This window comes from Mus caroli, chromosome 17, assembly GCF_900094665.2.
Source record: "Mus caroli chromosome 17, CAROLI_EIJ_v1.1, whole genome shotgun sequence".
Lineage (NCBI taxonomy): Eukaryota > Metazoa > Chordata > Mammalia > Rodentia > Muridae > Mus > Mus caroli.
The window spans coordinates 25,101,221-25,123,996 of NC_034586.1; the positions used below are offsets into that span (position 1 = coordinate 25,101,221).

Here is a 22,776-nt window from a genome sequence, read left to right on the forward strand (position 1 = left end):
AAATTGATTTTCATGCCACGCGATTCGTGTTTGCTTGCCTGGCTGCGGAGGTAACTGAAATGTGCACAGAATGCCAGGAGCCCGGCTTCCTGTGCAAACCGAAGTCCCGGAGGCCCTGCCCTGGCGTGCCTGCTGGAGTCTTCAGCTGCCTGCCGTGATTTCCCTGAGTTTATTAGCTCTGCCTCCCACTCCCAGCAGCTCAGCAGGCACATTTGGTGGCCTGCCTCTTCTACCTTTGGCTAGGAACAGCCGCCCTGATCTCCAGTTCTCTGATAATTCCATCAGCACTTAGGTGAGGCTCAGGTGTCGGGCTCCGGAGCTGCCATTGGCCTAGCGTCTTTCCACCCTCTCTTCTGGGATCTTCGTTCATTAGGTTTCCCCCAGTAGGGAAAAGATAGGGCCAAAGGTATAATTCCATGGCACAGATCTTCCTTAGTATGTACCAGGCTCTGGGTTCCATGCACATACACACACACACACACACACAAACTTCCAGTGCGACTGAGGGACAAGGCAGATCAGAGAGGAAGGGAATTTTGCAGCCCTGCATTGAGCATCCATTGGAACCAGAAGTCACCCAGCACCTGAGCTCACCAAGTCTCTTGTCCCTCCTGTTTCCAGAAAGGGAGCCACAGAGGCAAAGCCTTCAGGATTAAACGTGGCTGAGAACGATGGTGGACTGTGGATTCCCCTTCCTTTGATGGCTTCCTTCTTACATGTGTATGCTGACCCAGAACGGCCACTTTCCCTGTCAGTTAATGAGGAAGTAGAGATGTGCTTGGCCCCTCCCCCGCACTGCCTCTGCCTCTACTGAGTACACAGGGCACAGCTCTTAATGGAGCCCAGCCAGACCCTTAAGGAGAGGGAAGTGATTTCAATGAGCAGAGCCCAGCAGTTCGGCCATTATACTTCTGACCCAATAAACACACTGATTAGGGTCACGTGTGTCCTGGCCCCAGCGGCTGGCTTCTGGGAAGGGGCTAAGGACTTAGGAACAGGGTGGATGTCCCTACCTGCAAGGTCATCTTCCCCCTCTATGTATCAAGGATGGGAACAAATGAAACAGAGCTAAACTCAGCAAGAAATCCCCAAATCCGTTCTTAGCTAGCAGCCTTGGGTTCATTGTTCCATCTGTCCATTCACTCTACTGGGCTTTGGTACATTCTCAGTTTGATTATCCAGAAATGGGTGTAATAAGGTCAGCCTCAGAGGTTGGTTTGGTGTTAAATACACAGTGGGCAGCAGTGGCACATGCCTTTAATCCCAGCGCTCAGATCTCTGAGTTCAAGGCCAGTCTGGTCTGTAGAGAGTTCCAGAACAGCCAAGGATAGAGAGACCCTGTCTCAAAAATACAAAACAAAGACAGAAATACTCAAGTTGAACTGTTTTCTCAAGTGAAGTTATTTCCTGCTTAAAGTGAGTGACTACGAATTACCAAAGAAAGGATGACTTTACTGCCCAGGGAAGGACTAAACAGAAAGAAGAAGCCAGCTTCTTTAGGACCAAGTACATACACAAACAGGCCCAGGTTCAGCTCTCCTGCAACCCGGACATGGGAATGTCTGACTAGACCAGCCGACAGAGGATGGTGCACCTCGGCTCACTCTGCTGGGCTCACAGCTCAGTTCTAGTTGGTGGCAATCTGAGCAGTCCTTGATTTTCCTTGGTTTTCCTCATTCCAAGAGCAGCTGGCTTGGCTTAGCAAAATCATGAAAGGTGTCTCTGCCTCTTGAGGCAGCTGTGAGGCTAAACTGTATTCATAGTGCCCCCTAGTGGTAAACTTCCAGAATAGCATGCGAAATCCAAACTTGGCAGCTGGAGGGATCTTCTCACATTGACCTACATTCAGACCACAGGGCAAAATGTGCGACCTTGGGAGTGTAAAGACTTTTGTGTCACCTTGGCGACACAAAATGACAGGGATCTTTTTTTTTTTTAAGATTTATTTATTTATTATATATAAGTACACTGTAGCTGTCTTCAGACACACCAGAAGAGGGAGTCAGATCTCATTACGGATGGCCGTGAGCCACCATGTGGTTGCTGGGATTTGAACTCCGGACCTTCGGAAGAGCAGTCGGATGCTCTTACCCACTGAGCCATCTCACCAGCCCAGGGATCTTTTTTTTTTTTTTTTTAATTTATTTTATGTATGTGAGTACAATGTAGCTGTACAGATGGTTGTGAGCCTTCAAGTGGTTGTTGGGAATTGAATTTTTAGGACCTCTGCTCTCTCCAGCCAACCCTGATCACTCCAATTGACCCTGCTTGCTCTAGCCCAAAGATTTATTATTATACATAAGTACACTGTAGCGGTCTTCTGACACACCAGAAGAGGGCATCAGATCTCGTTACAGGTGGTTGTGAGCCAACATGTGGTTGCTGGGATTTGAACTCAGGACCTTCATAGGAAGAGCAGTCAGTGCTCTTAACTGCTGAGCCATCTTGCCAGTTTTCTCTTGTCTTCTTGCCCCTCCCCCTCTCTCCCCATTCCCCGACCCCCTCTCTCTGTGCTCATGGCCAGCCTCTACTCTCTTTCTCTGCCTTTGTCTCTAATATCCTCTTCTTAACTCCCCTCCCATGCCCGAATAAACACTTTTCTATACGGAAAAGAAAATATGTGAGTGTGTTTGTATGAGTTTATGTACACATGTGAGTCCAGGAGGCTAGAAGAGAGGAGTCAGGTGCCCTAGAGTTTGGAGTTACAGGCAGTGGTGAATCTCCCTGTGGGTACCTCTGCAAGGGAAGCAAGCACCGGCTCTTAACCACTGAGCCATCCCTCCCACCCAGATAGAACTCTTTAGTTTTCTCTTTTTTTTTTTTTTCTCCTGGAGACAGGGCTCTCACTATGTAGGCCAGGCTGGTCTCCAGACTTACCACCACAGGCAGGGATTCTAAATCCCCAGTTTAGAAGAACAAACAGGAATCCAGTTTCTCTGAGACCAAACCAGCCTTAGCTCCCATCCCTGTCGCCTGCAATTTGTCTCAACTGTCCCCAGCTGCTGGACTGTTGTCCTCTTTCCTGGCGCTCACCTAAATCACAGAAGCCTGCTCTATGGAGCCCGGTTCTGAGGGCGCAAAGTGCCTCTTGGCAGGAACCACCCGGCTTGAACACATGTTCTTGCCAACGTTCCCTCCCCCGCACCCCGCAAGTGTGGTGCCGGAGGGGCCACGGGGAGGCTCAGATTGGCTCGAGGATCTGGGGGTAGGAGCCGATCGCCATTTGTGGGGAAAGCTATTTTGACATATTCTCGAGATGTGATCCAAAAATAAACGAAGCTGAGGGCTTCCAGAGGGCCGAGTGGAAAAGGCTTTTGCTTTCACACCAGCCAAAACCGAGGTCTGTGACTCTGGGCACAGCTATTTCGGCCAGTGAGCCTCCATCTTTTTTTCCTGATGGAAGACGTTTTATTTGAGTCACTCGGCAATAACCTCAAAAACATTGCCCAGGTGCTGGGATGCATGGAATGAGAATGAGACCGGCCTTGCTGAGGTCAAAGCAGGGAGGGGGGCGGGCTTCTGGGGGATGGGCATCAAAAAGGGGGTAGGAGGAGTTGGGTGCAGTGGTAGGGTACTTAGCTGAGCACACAGGTTCTTCCTGTGTTCTCTACCCCAACCCTGGGATGGGATGAACACACAAGGCTGAAGAGGTATGTGATGTGGCTTTAAGGTCTACCGGTACCAGAAGTGTTTCCAATACCAGCTCCTGCTCTGAACACCTGCTCTGCCATGCGCAGTAGTGCGTGACCCCATCGCAGAGGATGGCCGTGAGTTCAAGGCCAGCCTCTGACCTAACCCCAACTTTTGGATAAGAAGATCATTAGCAGTTCAAGATCCACTCCCAGCTACAGAGAGCGAAGGGGTGCCTGGGATACACAAGGACCCCAAGGAAAGGTGTTTCAGGTCACTTCACGGGTGTCCGATGGCTCCAGGGTTCCCTCCCTTCTCTGACACTTGCCCCACTGACAGGCTCTGTGGTGCTCACAGCAGGGCCTGGTACTTGATGTCCCTAAGGGGGCACAGCAGGGGACTGTCCTCTGATGTTCATCTCAGCAATCAGATCAGGACTCACTGAACTCAGCCTGGGCTTTCTCTTCTCTCCCCAGGCCACTCAAGGCAGGGTGTGGTGTCAAGGACCTTATGCTGTTGCAAAAATCCCCTCCTTGGGTTCTTGTTAGACAAACACAGCTTCTTGCCTTTCGACCGGAAGTGTGGCACCTGGACCAGCAGTGAATGCTAATGTACTGAGCCTGAATGTTGGCTTGCATGCCTCATAGCATGGATGCTTGGCTTCTTCCACTGACTTTTTTTCTCCTAGCCTCAAACCTTCTCACCAAGTCTAGAATCTTCCCACAAATACCTCTTCCTGTCCTTTGAGACCCAGATGTCCCACAGCCCTTCATTACTCTCTACCTAAGTCAGAAACTGGTGCCTTCCCCACCACCCAAGGTGGAAACGGTCACACCAATGGTCTAATGGTCTTACTGTGACAGTGACAAAGCTAACAGGCTAATTCAGTGGGACCCCTGTTAACCAGGCTCTGGACCGCAGGCTTCCTAGCAGTCGCTACAAGTTGGGAAACACTCAGGTCCCCTCTTTTGAGGCCCTGCGCTGTCAGCCTTGGCATGTGTGTGGAGACTTTTCTAGAAGCTAGGAACAGTGCTGGGCTGCTCTCTTGCCCAGGGTATGCAGAACTGTAACCTCACAGCAACAACAGCTCTCCTGCTGGCCCGGAGCCGGTGACACATGACACAGGGACGGGTTATAGCTCTGGGAGGTGACAGACGGGTGACTTGCGGTTGAAGGTCACAAGTTACTAACAGTGTGGGCCTCTGCACACCAGCGCCATCTTCAGGGCTTGTTGGTGGGTTTTCCTTCTTCATTATTGAGAGGAAATTTTCTTCGTTTCTGTACGCAAACCCATGCGGCTAAGGCCCTTACACATTTAATCGGGTACATTAACCCTGGACCAATGGCAAACAATGAAGTCGAACCTTTTCTGCTGACTTCTGTACAATGCAAGGTTTCTTCTTTGCCAGGAGAAAGGGCTTGAAGGGGGAAGGCTTGTGGGGTGAAACTTAGGTCAGTTCCCAAAATGTATGCACAATGACACACAACTGTGAGGAAGCAAAGCCATGCGGGGCGCTGCCTCAGGCCCACAGCAACACAGGGGTGGGGTGGGGGTGGATCTCCTCCCACTGCAAGGGATGACTGTGTCCCCGGGAGGAACTGCTTTCATCCACCCTGTGAGGTTTTCTTGATTGATAAGGAGGGCACAGCTCACGGTGGGCAGCCCATTCCTAGGCAGGTAGGCCTGGGTGATTTAAGAGAAATGGCTGAGCAAGTGAGGGACTATAGCCAGGGAGCAGCCTCTCTGGTGGTCTCCATTTGAGTTCTTCCTGCCCCATCTTCCCTGGATGGGAGACTGTGACCTGGGAGCTGAAAGATGAAGTGAACCCTTTCCTTCTGCAGGTTGCTTCTGCTCGGAGTTGGCTCACTGCAGCTCAGCAACCAGAGTATGTGAGGTTCACCTGCAGCTCACCCCTCCCTCCCCCAGAGCACCGAGGCGGTGCTCGAGACGTCCCTTGGTTCTGCCTCTCTCCAGCAGGAGCTGCTCTTGCATGGGGGAAGCTAACAGAGACTCAGGACCACCAGGACCAGGCAGTGTGAATCTTGAAGGCAGGAATGCTGCAGCACCCCCCTACCTCCACTCTACTGGGTTGCATGCACGTGTGGCGCATGCCTGTAGTGTCGGCACTGGAGGTAGATGCACTTATCGAGTTTGAGGCCAGCATGGTCTACATAGGAAGTTAAGACCAGCCAGTGCTACACAGTGACATCCTGTCTCAAAAAGAGAAAAGGCTGAAAATCTACAACAATACCAGACCACAGCAGTGATTTCCACCACCAATGGTGGTTTATTCTGGAAGTTTCTATGTATTACATAGGTATTAACACCCTTCTTGCCCCACCCCCTTCAAATCCAAATAGTAAAAACAAAAACAAAAACAAGGACATCATGCACAAAAACCTCTTACCCCTTTTCTCTAAAGCCCTAAAACACGTCACTTCCTGTGGGAAGCCTGTGAAGGCCTTGTGCTCACTAGACTCCCAGTCCCTCTCCAGGAAAAATGGCCAAGGCTCCTTCCTGCTTCCTCTCAGGGATTTATTGCCCAATCATTACGCATTATCATCCCCACTTGACACCTTCTCAGCACTTGACTGTTGGATGCATTTTTCATTTGGCAACAATTCAATCTGGCTTTGCGTGGGATGTGTAGTGTCAGAAGCAGCAGTATTGATGCTCAGGCTCAGAGGGAAGAGCGAGCGAGCTGTGCATATTCCTGGAAGAACTCACACTGGAGGCTGAACAGGGCTGTGAACAGGGGCTGCGCAGCTAGTGCGCTCATGAACGTGGCCCACTTTTCAAGTCTGTGACTGTCGGCCAGAATACAAATGTCCCCAGAGACGACCCCTCTGCTTCGGAGTAGGTATGCATGACGCAGAATCACGCAGCACCCTACATCATCCAGAAACCAGATCCCTGGGGCCTGGGTGTGCCGGAGACAGCATCCCACCTATCCAGAGGGGTATGCCTTAAGGATCTTCACGTCGTCCACAGGACGGTCCTGGGAGTTTGTTTCCACCATGCCCACTCGATTCACCATCCCTATACCCTGGCACACTCGGCCAAAAATGGTATGCTTGCCGTCCAGCCATTGCGTGGGGGCCAGGGTCACAAAGAACTGGCTGCCATTGGTGTCTGGTCCTGCGTTGGCCATCGCGAGAATCCCAGCCCCTGGGGACATAAGGAGAGAAGAGCATGAAGGGCAGCCCCTCCGGTTGGCAGAGCTGCAGCACTGTCACAGATACAGAGGACTTCACCCCGCTCTGTCACCACTGCCAGGACCCACAGCGTCCCTTCCTAGGGGCAGAAAGGTCTCTTCCTGCACCACCCCAGCAGCCCTGAATGCCTCTGCCTCCAGCTTGTCTTGTGCTGTGCCTCACTAACCACTGGCCCACCTTACCCACTCCTCTCAAGAGCCCAGCAAGGCCTTGCTTTGCTTGGGGGAAGCTCCAGACAGCCTTTGCTTTATGAGACTTAGCAAGGAGTCCAGGACACAGACCATGCTCAGATCTGCTAAGGACTCTCCAGAGGCACTGTTCTCTTTCATCTGCCAGGGCACTTTGTGGCGCCACAGCTGGACAGCTGTCTGGCACTGTGCCACGGTGTCAGGCACTCACCTTGAATCACAGCCAAATGAGCAAGCTTTCAACACACACTCCCTGTCCCACCCACCCAGCCCGAGTACACACTCACCAGTGAACTTCAGGTCGGGATGAAGCTCATCTTCAAACTGTTTGCCATAAATAGATGCGCCACCTCGACCTGTCCAATCAGAAGACAAGCGATGAACTGCCCAGCCTACCTCACAACAACAGCCTGAGGTCAAAGGACATTTCACAGTCCAGGGATGGGAAAGACAGTGAGCATCCAACCCCCAGTACACACATTATAATGTTCCAGTCACTAACCTCATGCAGGTAAGACAATGCCATCTGCTTGTTAAGTTAACGTTCACTGGTAACAATGTGCAGGAAACAGAGTATCTCAGCTAGAGCACCCAGGACCCTAGTCCAGCGCTAGCCTACCACAAACACCGCTAATCACCACGCTTTGCTGTGCCTTCCAACCCACCACTCCAGGCACCTGTTGTAGAAGGACCTGAGATGACCGCTGCCTCCCCTGGGGGTGGGGGGGTGTGACAGAAAGGGAAAGCTATCAGCTTAGGGAGGTGCAGCGATGGCACTGAGACACGTACAGTGGAACAGGATCACACGGGCACAGTGCACAGAGAAGATGGGGTGGGCAGTAAAGGTTAGACGGAGACTTGTGGCCAGCTAGCAACTCATCATGGAAGGATTTCAGAGCAGGAACTCAAAAGGGATCTAAAGGCAGGAGCGAATGCCAGGGTCATGGGGTATGGCTAGATACTGGCTTGCTTCGCTTCGCCAGCCCCCTCTTAGGACCACCAGCCCAGGGACTGGGCCATCTAAAATGGGTGGGCCTTTCTTTCCACAGCAATCACTAATTAAGCAAATGCCCTTATAGGCCCCCACAGCCTGAGTTTATGGAGGCATTTCCCAATAGTGGTTCCCTCCTCAAGTGCCTCTGGCTTGTGTCAGGTTGACAGAACACTAGCCAGCCCAGGAGCCTGAAAGCCACTACATAAAAGCTACCATAAACATTAAGGCACAGGCCAGTTAAGAGCTGGATGTGGCAGGAATCTGACTTTGGGCCAGGACAAGGAAGAAGCGCAGGCAGGAATCTACTTTTAGGCTAGAACAGGGAAGTAAGTGGGATCGGAGTTTAGGGTGGAACAAAGAAGTAGGCATGAATGACTGGGCATGAATATGACTTTGGGCTAGGACAGGGAAGTAGGCTCAGATATCTTGGTCATCCTGATAAGCCTTAGAAACAGTGAACACGGTAGTGTAGTGACAGTGACGGTAGTGACATGGGACTTTGTTTATTGCCTTGCTGTTTCTTGACTATTTGTGTTTATTGTCTTGCTTGTTCCTCAACCTAGAACTGACCGTATTATTTGCATGTATTTAAAATGGTATAAAAGCAGATTGGGAAAAAATAAGCCTGTCTCACTCAGCCTTAGAACTGGCTGAGGTCAAACTACAAAGTTGTCTAATTGTCTTTTCTTTTTAATCCTCGCTCCAGCCCTGGAGAACCTGTTGACTGACTGAGCTGGCTTGGCCAGCTGGCACAGAATGGAGACTATAAATAACCAAAGAGACAAGAGGATGGCGCAGGGAGGCCCTTACATCTCTCAACAGCTCGGGACAACTGGCTGGGTTTTCCAGAGCACCATTTACTCAGAGCTCGCTCTCCTTTCACAACCCTGCTCAACCCTTCGAGGTTCACAGAAAAGGCCAGCAGGACACCTGGTGCTGACACTTCTGAAGGCACATGGAGTAGGGGAGAGGCGGTCAGGCAGGGAAGGACGAGTGTCCTCAGCAGTGGACCCTGTGCAGACACTGTCAGCAGAGCGAGTGCCCAGCACAGGCCCTGCAGGCTGGCTGTGGCCTGGCCCAGACAGCTGAGTGACATGCTTCTGGCCTCTGGGAACATGTATCCAACATAGAGATTGCAGATACATAAAAAGGGCCACTCTGTTGCCCGACCCTTGTCAGCTAATGCTCTGCAAATGTCTTTCGGATGGTGTTTTTAATTACACTTACTTATTTATGTGTTCATGTGTGCGTATACTCTCTATGGTGCCCAAGTGGAGATCAGAGGGGTCTGTTTTCTCCTTCCACTTTGTAGGTCATCGGGCTTGGTGGCAAGTGCCTTGACCTATGGAGTCCTCTTGCCATCTCTTGATTGTGTAAGGGGGAATCTGTGAGGCATGGAGGTGTTTACGGATGGTCTGTGCTGTTCTTTTTTTTTTTTTTTTTTTTAAAGATTTATTTATTTTTTACATGTAATACACTGTAGCTGTCTTCAGACGCACCAGAATAGGGCATCAGACCTCATTACGGGTGGTTGTGAACCACCATGTGGTTGCTGGGATTTGAACTTCGGACCTTCAGAAGAGCAGTCGGGTGCTCTTACCCACTGAGCCATCTCACCAGCCCGGTCTGTGCTGTTCTTACAAGATAAAGCCACTTGACAGGCGGGCAGTGGTAGCTCTGGCCATTGACACCAGCACTCAGGAGGCAGAGGCAGATGGATCTTTGAGGCCAGTCTGGTCTACTGAGTGAGTTTCGGGGTCTCGGCACAGCCAGGGTTACAGAGAAACCACGTCTCGGGAGGGAGGGAGGGATGCTAAAGTCTGGCTGGGATGCTGGCTCAGTCACTTGACTGTGCTGCGCTCTACTCTCAGGACTAAGTCTCCACCAATCTAGAACTTCCTCTGCTTGCCAAGACCACCTGAGATTGACTACCTTACTACCAAGACAGCCGCTGGCCCTCTGGTCTGGACCTGTGGCAGCCTAGCCTGGTCCTGGCCTCACCCGCGGCCAACAAATCACCATGTACAGTGACCCATCTTCCTCTGCGTCTCAGCTGGAGAACCAGGTAAACACATAAAGCTATTTCTAAGACTCTCCAGCACGTCCTCCCCCCAATCCTGCCCCCTGAAACCCCCAAGAGGAACAGACTGACGTCGAAGGCACGAGACACTGCTACATCCACTCCAGTAGTGACAAGCGCGACAGGCCCCGAAAACCTGGGCACTGTCCTGAGGCGAAAAGTTCACGGAAACTTAGTCTCCTGGAATCGTGGCATCCTGTATAACGAATGCTCCAATGTCCTTGCTTTAGTTGGTAAACGGATCTGTGTGCTTTCCCTTAATATTGCTTTATTACAAGTGCTCCTAAGGATTGATATTTTAACATATAGCTAAGTTAGATTCTAGGCAGTCCTTGATCCCCGACCATGGGCATGGATAGCTAAATCACTGCCCTACACAGGAATTTACCATTATCTAGGAAGGAAGTTTGTGACCTAAAGAGGAACCAGAGTAGATACTTAGAACTATAGATAGCTGAGTTACACCTATATACAAGTATTTACAATGGCCTAGGGGGAAGGTGGACTATACAATAGACTAGAGTAGGAACGAAGGCAAGGGCAGGCTAGGCTGCCACAGGTCCAGACCAGAGGGCCAGTGGCTGTCACTGTCCCCTGGGCATTCCCAGGGCTTTCTCCCCACCTTCCCTGGCCTCAGACAGGGCGGCTCCTTTGAGACCAGCTGAGGCTGATGGCCCAGTTCTGTCTCACAACACAGCCAGGCCCTCTCTCTCCTTAGCATTTCCCTGTAGCTGTTTCTCATCTTCCTTCAAAAGCGGCTTCGGGCCTCTCACAAGGCCAAGATCAAAAGCAAGAAGTTAAGGGGGATGGGGGAGCAAGCTCAGGTTTATTAAACTGTGGGAGAAACAACACAGCCACAATCGCCACCTCTGTTAAAGCCCAAAGCACCCCAATGATATACCCACTTAGTAACAACAGTGTACCAAACCACTGTTAGAGATTACCCACCAAAAGTACCCAAGGCTACCCCTGTAAGGCAGCCTACAGCTACAAATGTCCTGTCTCAGTTTTCCCTTCCTGTCAGCACATCATTAGGATTTCCTATCTTAAAATCAGAACAGAACCCCAGCTGCACAGTCCCTCAGTGTCCTACGTCCCCTTCACAGGCATAGGCTTATCTCCTCTCTCCACTCTCCCTGACCGGCTCATTCCATCCTGAGGACTCTCCACACACTTGTCCCTTGCTCTCCCCCAGGCCTCCCTCGGTCCCCAGCAGCCTCTCACAGCTGGTGTCACCCCCCCCTCAAGACTTCCCAGTGCTCCCCTGTCCCTGGCAGCCCCTTTTCCATTGGTACCTTCTTTCCTAGGCCCATGGTGCCCTGAGAACGCACCTCTTCCCCTCCCCGTTCTCTCCCCCTGTAAATCTCTGAACATCTGACCATGCCTGGGTGTCTGCTTCCCAGGGATCACACTAACCCTGGTCCACACTACAATGTCCAGCCCTGCTCTGCTCGCCCACAGGCAGCCTCATGATGGAGCAGCTGGAGGGCCCTACACTGCCCTGCTGCAATCCCTCCGTGTGCATCTCACCACATTCAGAACTAGACCATCCACATTACCATCCCAGAGGACAATCTGTGCTCACTGCCCCCTCTGTGGTCATTGTCGTCATCCTCCCTACCCCACCCCACCCCTCCAGTTCCTGAACTGTGTCTTGGCAAGCGTTGTGGTCTACAGGCTCTAACTGGCATTCACTCTGGCATGTTTCTGCCCCAACCCTGGTACTCAGAGCAAGTCAACCTTATCAGAGGTCTTTCCTACACGTACCACAACCAGCACGGTTCCACCCTCCAGCCCAGCAGTTTTGAACAGGGGTTGGCTGTGGCCCTGCGGATCCTGGTTCACGTCAGGAACAGCTTTGGTTGTCATAACTGAAGGGTCTACTATCTAGCGGGTGGATGCCAGGCCAGGCCAGCTGCTGAACATCCTTCAGTGCCAGTCCAGCCCACATCAGAACCCTCTAGCCTCACCTGATAATGTCAAGGTGGAGACGCCCTGCCCTGTCCCCAGCAGTCACTTGACAGTACACAGCCCTGCTCACCTACTGCCTTCTGTCAGGGCTATCTCCCTGCTGGACCCCGGCCCATAGCAGCCAGGCCCACAGAGGGAGTCTAGCAGGTACCTATGAAATGCTAAGTAAATTAACCAAAAGAAATGATCTTTTGAAAGGATTCTGTGCTAAGGCTTTGCCTACGGCATTTCCAACAAGAATCGCTTAGCTGTCACCATAACCCTGGGACAGCTATGGACAGCCATATCCCCCATCTCCTGACAAAGAGCTCTGCAAAGTTACCTAACCAGCTTGTGTGACAAGTGATCATGTGGGGCCAGGACACTGGCCCTGCAGCACTCACTGCCTGGCACCTGGACGTGATCCTGCCTTGCCAAGGATCCCAGCTGGATTCAGCTTCTCAGGTATTTTGTGTCTTACTCCAGACACAAGGGTCCCTGTGCCAAGTTGAATCTGACTGTGCGTGTCAGCCTGCACCCTTGGTTGGTGGGCTTTGCATTACCTGGCCCACCTTACCTGACCCCATGCCTTGTCCCACTGACGAACGATCCATCGATCCATCTACCTAAACTGCTCCTCTCCTGTTCCCATAGGTGCACTTCAGAGATGAGGCCTCAGAGTCATCCACTACAGACAGACTCAAGAGTGAGCGGTTGGTGGGATCCCAGCACAAACCAGTGACTCTAGAGCGGCATGCTCTCCTCCACGCTTCCCTGCGAGTTTATCAACACTGCTCTCGGCTTCCCAAAAGTTAAGTTGTACGATTCCTTCAAGGCCCACCCACAAGGCCTCCTCTCTGGTCTAGCCCCACTCCATCGAACCAGCCCCTCATTATGATACACACAACCTGCCTGACATACACAAACCACAGGACACCAGCACAGAGTCGCACAGTCACAATCTCACCCCTTTCCTGCTTCTTACACGGAACGGCTTGTTTCCTGTGGAGCTGGGAGCTCTATATAAGGAGAAGCCTGGGCTTCTGTGCTCAACACTCCTCAAAGGCCCTGGAAAGACGGGATACCTAGTGGACTCTAAGCAAGTATTTGCTAAATGAGTGAAATTAACAATGGCCTTACTGTTTCAATGGACAGGTTCTGTGTGTTCCTGGGGCTACCAAGAAGACTAATAGAAGAGGGGGCCACCAAGCACAGTGACCACGTGTGATCCAAGGCCAGGAACAGAGCAAGATGGCCTCCCAGAGGCACTTGACCGGGTGGCAGATCCTAACTGGAGGTGAGGAAGGGTAAGCAGAAACAAATGAAGGCTCACAGAAAGTCCAGGAAAGGGCTGGTAGGTTATCTCAATGTGGGCAGTGCTCAGCATGAGATGCTGGAAGCCGAGAGCAGCTGTCGAGGACTGGTTCCAGGAAGGTCACAGAAGAAAGGTTTCTGAGTAGCCAGGCTGCAGACAGCGGAAATGCAGAAATACACCAACTTGCTGCTGAGAACCTGCACCGTTACCTGCTATGTACCTGAAACACAGAAAAGCCGTGTCTTCCTTGGCTGGCTGGCTGGCTGGCTGGCAGGCATGCTCTAGTGCCTGGGGTTGAGGGGAGGGGAGGGTGTTCTCTCCTGCTTGCTTTTTTCACAGACCTGCTGGCTGACTGTGCAAACACTTGTTATACTTGAGGCTGCAGCAGTATTGGAAATCCTCTGAGTGCTTCAATTTCATTAAAAGCACATTATGGGGCCGGATGTGGTAGCACATGCCTTTAATCCCAGCAACTTGGGAGGCAGAGGCAGGCAGATTTCTGAGTTCGAGGTCAGCCTGGACTGCACAGAGAAACCCTGTCTCAAACCACTCCCCACCCCCAAAAGTACATCATGGAAATGTGACATTAGGAAAGAGAGCAAAGTAACTAGAGAGACCAGGAGGGCACTGCACCAACAGTTCACTTCTGAGTCCCTTCCACTCACTGAGCGTGGATTCTCAGCACTGTGTTACAGATAAAATCCACTTCATTATAGCAAGGAGGAGAGAGTGAAGCACCTTGGCGCACGCCTTTAATCCCAGAACTCGGGAGGCAGAGGCAGGTAGATCTCTGTGATTTCAGGGCCAGCCTGATCTACAAAGTGAGTTCCAGGACAACCAGGCTACACAGTAAAACCCTGTTTCAAAAAACCAAAGTCAGGAAGTCAGGAATCAAGCCTGCCTTGCCTGGATACCCAATACAATGAACAAAACACAAAGATTTTTTTTTTTCCAAAGGCAAAAATAAAGAGAAACAAAGAAACAGCCTGGTGTGGGGAAGTACACCTGTAATCCCAGACTGGGGGTGGGGTGGAGGAGCAGAGACAGGCAGATCTGTGAGTTCCAGGCCAGCCAGGGCTACACAGGGTTTCTTGTCCCTACACAGACCAGAGGACTAAAGCAGAGCCAGGCCCTCAGAAGTCCCACACCCTGCATCTGAGAAGCCAACAGAGGGCGCCAGCGAGCAGCCTAAGCGCCACCCAGCACATGGAGCTGGCTGTCTTCAGGGCTATACTTGGGGGATGAGCCTGGGGGTAAAACAGAGGAACCCTGGGACATAATTTACTGGCATCTGGGAAGACAGGAGAGAAGCTAGCCTGACCAGGAGCTCCCAGTTCTCTTCAGGCTGGGATGCAGCGGAGAGCCAGCAACCTTGAATTCACAGAGGGCAAGATACAGAACACCAAATAAGTCTGGATAAATGGCAGGAGTCTACTTATGCTGTACCCAAACAAAAGCAAGGTGGGGACAGGACACACAGGTGCTGCAAGGTGGGGACACACAGGTGCTGATACCAGCATCAACAGAAAGGGCACGGGAGGTATGGGACAGACCACAGCAACAGTGGAGGACAGCAGCAGGAGGAGGGGGAGGGCCATCAAGATGTGCAGTGCTCAACAGAGGGTGAGACACTAATGAGTCAACAGCTCAGACAGGAGACGAACACTGAGACAGACTGGAACCCAAATGACCCAACAAGGCACTAATGCAGCTACTGAACAGACCATCTAGAACAGACACAACCGAGAACCAAGCAAGACAGAGTGGCAGTGGTGGCGCACACCTTTAATCCCAGCACTTGGGAGGCAGAGGCAGGTGGATTTCTGAGTTCGAGGCCAGCGTGGTCTACAGAGTGAGTTCCAGGACAGCCAAGGCTACAGAGAGAAACCCTGTCTCGAAAAAACAAAAAAAAAGAGATGGTCTGAGGGCTTCAGCGAAGGCGGGGGTTACAGGAAAAACCTATCTCACAACAGACAGACAGGAAAGAGCAAGGCACAGCACAGCACTTCCCGGAAGGAGGGCAGTAAGGATGACCGGGAAGTGCTCCCACAGGCTGAATTTGTCAGCAAATTCTTCAACCTAAGTAACTTGCTGGGCTGAGGCCATAGCATGGACAGTCGAGTGCTGCACATGTGCAAGATCTCAGCTCCCAGAACCACACCAACAGGACCTGGGGTGTGCACGTGTACGCTCATGGGAGCTGGGGATGTCTCCCGACCTTTTCATCGGCAGCCTACTCTGCTGTGTCCATCTAGCCTGCATGGGAACGGCCTCTCCCTGATCTGGGCCTGATCTCTGTTCCTCCATCTACTCTCTGGGCAGCAGCCTGAGTGACCCCGGAAAGCACAGACCAGATCCTGCCGCTCTACTCAAAACACAGCAGTGGTCACACTCCTGTGACATGCTTCCTTCTGTAAGGCCCGCTAAGGGCTCCGCCCCCAAGGTCAAGGTCCCAACTCTCTTCAGTCACACTTCCATTCTACAGCACCCCATGGAGAACTTTTCTGGCTTTCTACTAAAACTGGCTCTCCACCCATCCCCCCCTAGTCTGAGAGTAGGCGTGTCTCTGCTCATTTGCTCACAGCTATATCCCTAGAGCTTAGGTCACGGACACAGAGCGGCCTCACATCTATCTGGTTTTTTACTGTTTTTGAGACAGGATCTCTCTATGTAGTTCTGGCTGTCCTGGAACTCACTCTGTAGACCAGGCTGGCCGAGAACTCACAGAGATCCACCTGCCTCAGACATCTGTCAAATGAATGAGTTGGAATAAAGGAACACAGTTTTATCCTCCAAGACTGGGGACTGCCTGTTTTTCACTCCTGACTGAACCAAATCCATGTCTCACTGCAGCGGTTTCGTCTGCTCAGGAGCAAAGACAATTTCCCAGTGAGTTACACACATAGTAGCTATGAGGAGGACAGACACTGTCAGCAGAATCAGAGACCAGAGCCAGCCATGCGCCTGAAACCCTGTGAGGTGGAGGCAGGAAGAGCAGGAGTTCAAGGACACCCTGGGCTACACTGACACCCTGGTAGTGGTGCGTGGAACTTCTGATGCAGTCCCATGCTGGAGGTGGGGAGTGGGCTCTACTGAATCGGTTGAGTGCTTGCCCAGTATACTTTAAACCCTGGGTTCAATCCCCGGCTCGACAAAGACCATGCATGGCAGTAGACGGTCAAGCTGTGGCTGCCTTACCACCCAGTTCCTACCCAATGGTGGCTTAAGTGTACCTGTGCCTGTCGGGTCGCCGCCTTGGATCATGAAGTCCTTGATGATCCTGTGGAACTTGGTGCCATTGTAGTAGCCCCGCCGAGCCAGCTCCGCGAAGTTCTTGCAGGTCTTGGGCGCATGCTTCCAGTACAGCTCCAGGACGATAACTCCCATGCTGTGGTGGTGACAGAGCATAGGTCAGCGCAGGCGGCAGCCCCCAAGACTCCTGCCGTTTGACTGTGCGAGATAGCAGCTAACTGCGCCCAGAGTTCATACTCAGAAGGGAACAACCCAGGAAGCAACAAAGCCACAGCCAATCACTGGAGCGTGACATGCAGGACAGCTTCTGGCATACAATGTTCTAAAGCAAAACAACCATAAACAAGCCAACATCCTAAAAGCATGTGCCGATGCTCTGAAACTAACCCCGAAAAAGGGGAAAGTCCTCACGTGACATCTGTAGATGTAATAAAAAGACATTAAAGTATGAGTAGTTTATATACATTTGCATCAGTCTGGGGCTTAAGCTGGGCAGAAAGCAACCAGCTAAGAGAATGTTCAATAAATATTTCCTAGCTTACTTCTGATCAGGTAAAACATATCACCTATTGAAACCAAACTTGAACAGAAAAATAAAGCAGCCCTTGTGTTAAAGAGTGGGTCAAACGGGTGGAGACGACTCAGCTGCTAAGAGCATGTCCTGCTCTTGGGAAGGACCACACTTCAGATCCCAGCACTCCACCAGAGGGCTCACAGCCACCTGTACCCCCATCTCCATGGTTTCCAATATCTCTGGCCTCTGAACTCATGTGCACACACACATAATTAAAAGTCAAATCTATATCAAAAGATGGCCTACTAGGCCATCACTGGAAAGAGAGGCCCATTGGACTTGCAAACTTTATATGACCCAGTACAGGGGAATGCCAGGGCCAAAATGTGGGAGTTGGTGGGTAGGGGAGTGTGTGGGGGGAGGGTATTGGGGACTTTTTGGATAGCATTGGAAATGTAAATGAGGAAAATACCTAATAAAAAAATTAATTATAAAAAAAAAAGTCAAATCTAGAGCTGGAGAGATGGCTCAGTGGAGAGNTGCTCTCCCAGAGGTCCTGAGTTCAATTCCCAGCAACCACATGGTGGCTCACAACCATCTGTAATGGGATCTGATGCCCTTTTCTGGTGTGTCTGAAGACAGCTACAGTGTACTCATGTAAATAAAGTAAATAAATATATCTTTAAAAAAAATCAAATCTAAAGAGAATGTGCAAAGCAAATACTCAGGCTGGTTACTTCGAATGTCCACACACACCCATACAAGTGCTTTTATTCTCTTCTCCTAGTGCCTTTAAGGATAAGACAAGGCAGGGCTCCTGCTGTACGTTACCCACTGAGCTCTGGGGAGAATCTGTATGGCCCAGGTTCAGGAGGTCCAGCAATGTGAGCACTCTGTAGAGCTGGGAGCAAGAGCAGTGGTGTGTGCCTTCCTAATGTCTACACTCAGGAGCCAAGGGCAGACAAAATGGGGCTCAAGTCAGTAGACAGGGCAGACCAGGCTCCAAGCAGGGTTCCCTTCAGTCAGTATGAAAACCAGGTTGCAGGTAAATCTATAAAATGAAGCATTTCTCTGCTAAAACTGGAGGGGTGTGTGTGATACAAAGCCTTCGGGACAGGAGCTGCTAGCAATAGTAAACTGAGCGCAATCACACACAAGGGAGGCAAGGCACTAGGAGGTGGCTTAATTTTACATATTAATATAATAAAATGTTAGGTAAGCAGTCTATTCTATCCAGCCCAGCCCAGCCCAGCCCAGCCCCTAGACTTCTGATCCTCCTGCTTCCACCTCCAGAGTGCTAGGATTACAGGCTTGTGCAACCACACCGAGTATATATGGTGCTGTAGCCCGAGCTTGGGGCCTCGGGCATCCCCAGCTCAAAGATCACGCTTGGATTGTGGAGAAAATTAATTTTCTTCTACTTCCAAAGAAATTTGTTCAGACAACTCTACTACTTGTCCCGTGATGTTTACACATCCGTCTCCTTCACCATAATATACTGTTTTATGTGTTTTCAAAAGTCCAGGTCCTACGCGCATGGCTTGTGTGATCAACACACAATTGTTGAGGGGAAAAAAAAGAGTGAGTGAATGAATGAATGAATGAATGAAGATGGAAGGTGGATATAGGTAAATGAACTAATGAACGGCGTGGGAAAAGGACAGCAGGTAGAAATCGCCGAGGTCTCCACGATGTTGGAGGGGCTCCCCCGAGGTCCCTTGAGAACTCACAGGTACTCCGGGCCGCAGCTCCGTGCGTGCGGACAACCTGCGAGTCAGGCCGGCCTTTCTTAGCCTGGCCACTACGGCACGAACCCGCGTCTCCTCGGCCAATTCCTCCCCCCTCCAACCCTCACCTAGTCTCCAGGTAGACGGTGGGCGGCTGCCAGGTGTCTGGGGGAATCGCCGCCATGCTGAGCGAAGGTATTCCCCCTAGCAATCACTACTTCCGGCGGAGTTCACAGGGGACCCGTCCCTGGGCACACACTTCCGGTTCCCGCCGATCCGCCGGTTTGCGTGCCAGGATTTAGGGCGCTGGGACAAGAATGACAAAGGATCCTTCTTTCCAGGCTGGGAAGAGGGTTGCAAGTCGAAATGCTCAGTGCAGGGACTCAGACAAGTGCAAGATTGTCCAGGGGCGATTCGCGCCACGCTCCGGAACGGTGATTGGTCTGTTTTGGCACGGAAGGCGGGAACAATCTTCTTCACTCTGATTGGAGGGCTGGAGAATTTCCTAGTTCCCAGTCTTGGGTGACTCGGAAACGAGCCATACTATCTACTCCGTGCCCCTGGCTAGCCTTGAACTCATAAAGGTCCGCCTGCTTCTGTCTGCGGAGTGCTGGGATTTAAGGAGTGCACCACCACGCCCAGCGTCTATTCCTTAAAGCAATCCTGTGGATGACAGGAGTCCTGTTTTTAAGAGGAGAAAACTGAGACTCCGCCGTTAAGTTCCACGTGGCAAATTTGATCCTACAGACTCCAAAAGCAAGGAGCATGTGGAAAGAGGAAAAGGCTGGGAAGAGAGACAAGGCTTAAAATGACTGTCCCAGGAGATAGTGGTGCACGCCCCCCAGCGCTGGAGCGTCAGAGGCAGGGGGATCTCAGAGTTCAAGACCAGCCTCGTCTACAGAGCGAGTTTCAGGATAGCTAGGACTTCGCAGAGAGACCCTGTCTCAAACAAATACATAAAAATTAAAAAAGGACTGCCTCAAGCCGGGCGTGGTGGCGCACGCCTTTAATCCCAGCACTTGGAAGGCAGAGGCAGGCGGATTTCTGAGTTCGAGGCCAGCCTGGTCTACAAAGTGAGTGCCAGGACAGCCAGGGCTACACAGAGAAACCCTGTCTCGAAAAACCAAAAAAAAAAAAGGACTGCCTCGTGAAAGGTTGGCACCCCAAAGTTGTTCAGGGTAAAAGACGCGAGAGGTCTAGAGGGAGCACAAGACAGAGGTGGGATGAATAAACTAGTATCCTTGGAGCTGGAAATGCAGGCCTAACAGGGCTTAGTGGGTAAAGTACCTGAGTTTAGGTCCCTAGGACCCATGCAAATGCCAGATAGATATGCACTTGTGGCCTTAGCAACCGGGAAAGCAGAGACCATGGGGAAGAATCCATAGGGAGCTGGCTAGCCATCCAGTCTAGCCCAAATAGCTCTCTCCAAGTTCAGTGAGCCACGACGGAAATGTATATTTTATACTAAACATCCCATAATTAACAACAAAGAAGTAGGAAAATATTTACAAGATTTCCTGAGTTCTAAGATGCATCTGCCCTCCCACCCACCCACTTCCTCCTGCACAGCAAAGCAAAAACCGAGCAAATGCTTACTCTTAACAACCTGCGGCTCTTCAGAAAATTGAGCAATGCATATTAAAGAGAAGCAATCTGAACCTCAGCGTGCAAGGCACTTACAGGCCAACAGAGCTGTGGGTGAACACTCTGTCTGGGGAGGTTCTCTCATCAAAGATCAGATAAATAAAAAAGTCTTTAATTTTTTATTTATTGTGTGTGTGTGTGTGTGTGTGTATCTGGGTTCATATGGGCACACAGGAGCCCACAGAGGCCAGAAGAGTGTGTCAGATCCCCCAGAACTGGAATTATATGCAGGTTCTAGCTGGCTTATGGGGGTTAGGAACAGAACACCTGAACCATTTCTCCATCCCTAAGAATGATATTTTTCATGATTAAGGAAAATTATTTTTAAAAACAGTCTCTTGGACCGGAAAGGTGGCTCAGAGGGTAAAGTTACCTGCTTCCAAACCTGAAGACCTGAATTCCACCTGGGACCCATACAGCAGAAGAAAAACACTTCTCTGGGGGCTGGTGAGATGGCTCAGTGGGTAAGAGCACCCGACAACTCTTAGCTCTTCCAAAGGTCCGGAGTTCAAATCCCAGCAACCACATGGTGGCTCACAACCATCTGTAATGATCTGACGCCCTCTTCTGGAGGGTCTGAAGACAGAAACAGTGTACTTACATATAATAAATAATAAATAAATAAATATTTAAAGACACACAATACACACACACACAGAAGGGAAGGGGCAGGGGCTGTAGCTCAGTGAGAGCTTAGTTGCCCAGCATGGCAGAAGCACTCGCTAAACCATCAAGAGCAGCAGCTAACTTCCACAGCCTAAAATCACATATGCTTATCTTTTGGGGGGGGTCCTTTTTTTTTTTTTTTTTTTTTCCGAGACAGGGTTTCTCTGTGTAGCCCTGGCTGTCCTGGAACTCACTCTGTAGACCAAGCTGGCCTCGAACTCAGAAATCCGCCTGCCTCTGCCTCCCAAGTGCTGGGATTAAAGGCATGCACCACCACGCCTGGCTGGGGAGTACTTTTTAAATCTTTTTTTTTTTTTTAAGTTTTGTAATGTTTTGGCGTTTTCGATGTGTTCTACAATTATGTTATATTAAGGCGGGCCAATGTCAACTTAAAAATAATCCAGTGTCGAATCTGACCCTTAGCTCAGCACCATTTCTGACCCATATTTGACACTGCACTGTGAGGCAGCCTGTCAACCTTCTCTGTGTTTGTGAGGGTGAGCGAGCTGTGTGAGCCCTAGTTACTCCTCACTCATCAGTAGGCCTTCAGGGGGCTCCTCCCCAGAGATCTTGGGGTCCATGTGATTAGGCTACCCCATAGTTAGACACTCCTGTCCCTTCCTCCTCCTCCCTTGCTTTGCCCGCTTCACCCCTTCCTTCCCTTCTTCTCCCTCTTTCTTGGGCATGGCTTGCTCTTCAGGCTTCCCTTCAACCTTTCTCCCTAGCGACACCTAGAGAGACTTAACTCTGTCTGTCTTCCTGTTCCCCTCTCTCTCCCTTAATCTTCATGGTTTATGTCATTAAGAATATCTTTATAGGGCTGGAGAGATGACTCTGCAGTTAAGAGCACAGACTGTTCTTCCAGAGGACCTGAGTTTGATTCCCAGCAACCACATGGTGGCTCACAACCATCTGTAATGGGATCTGATACCCTCTTCTGGTGTGTCTGAAGACAGTGACAGTGTACTCACATACATGAAATAAATAAGTCCTTTTTTTTTTTAATCCTTAAAAATCTCCAACTCAGCTTTAAAACCTCTGCTATATCCAAGTCATGACTCCTGTAGTTTGCCTGAGTCAAGGTCCCTAAAAGATTAACAGACAGTTGAAGGTGACATGGTGGCTCTAGGTCTCTGTCACTCTGTTACCTCTGACATCTTGGGGGCTCATTCCTGAGTCCACCCAAAGCAACATAGCTGAGTGTCCCTGACCACTGCTTGGTTATGTGTGGTCTTGGTTTCTTTGCTTTTCTTTTTCTGGGCAAATCCCAGTTAATGTTTACTGAGTGACGCTGCCACAGAAGGTAGAAATTCCCTAGATTCATCTACACTCTGTTCCTAGCTCGGAACAGTAAATGTCTCTTCTTGGGAGACATCATCAATAAGGGTTAATCCCCCAGATTTTTTTTTTAATTTTTTTTTTTTAAATGTACGTGAGTACACTATTGCTCTCTTCAGACACACCAGAAGATGGCAATGGATCCCATTACAGATGGTTGTGAGCCACCATAAATTGAACTTGAAAGACCCACAACGTGAGGACTCCCTCACGTTCTGACTCAGGAGAGGCGACACCCCAAAATCACCCACAAGAAACGATC

At 50.7% G+C, this 22,776-nt stretch overlaps 1 protein-coding gene and 1 long non-coding RNA gene across 2 annotated transcripts; one reads left to right on the forward strand and one right to left on the reverse strand.

Annotated features, from left to right (window-relative positions):
* Nucleotides 1-5,869: 5,869 nt before the first annotated feature.
* On the reverse strand, nt 5,870-19,265 carry Ppil1 (peptidylprolyl isomerase like 1). The gene is made up of 4 exons (XM_021149208.1): nt 18,995-19,265; nt 16,607-16,761; nt 7,322-7,390; nt 5,870-6,799 (listed from the first exon to the last, which is right to left on the reverse strand). Exons 1-4 carry the CDS (start codon nt 19,048-19,050, stop codon nt 6,579-6,581), a joined length of 501 nt encoding a protein of 166 aa, XP_021004867.1. The 5' UTR covers nt 19,051-19,265; the 3' UTR covers nt 5,870-6,578.
* LOC115029758 lies at nt 7,406-8,801 on the forward strand. The gene is made up of 2 exons (XR_003835323.1): nt 7,406-7,545; nt 8,735-8,801. It is a non-coding gene; the product is annotated as an uncharacterized LOC115029758 (long non-coding RNA).
* Nucleotides 19,266-22,776: the final 3,511 nt, after the last annotated feature.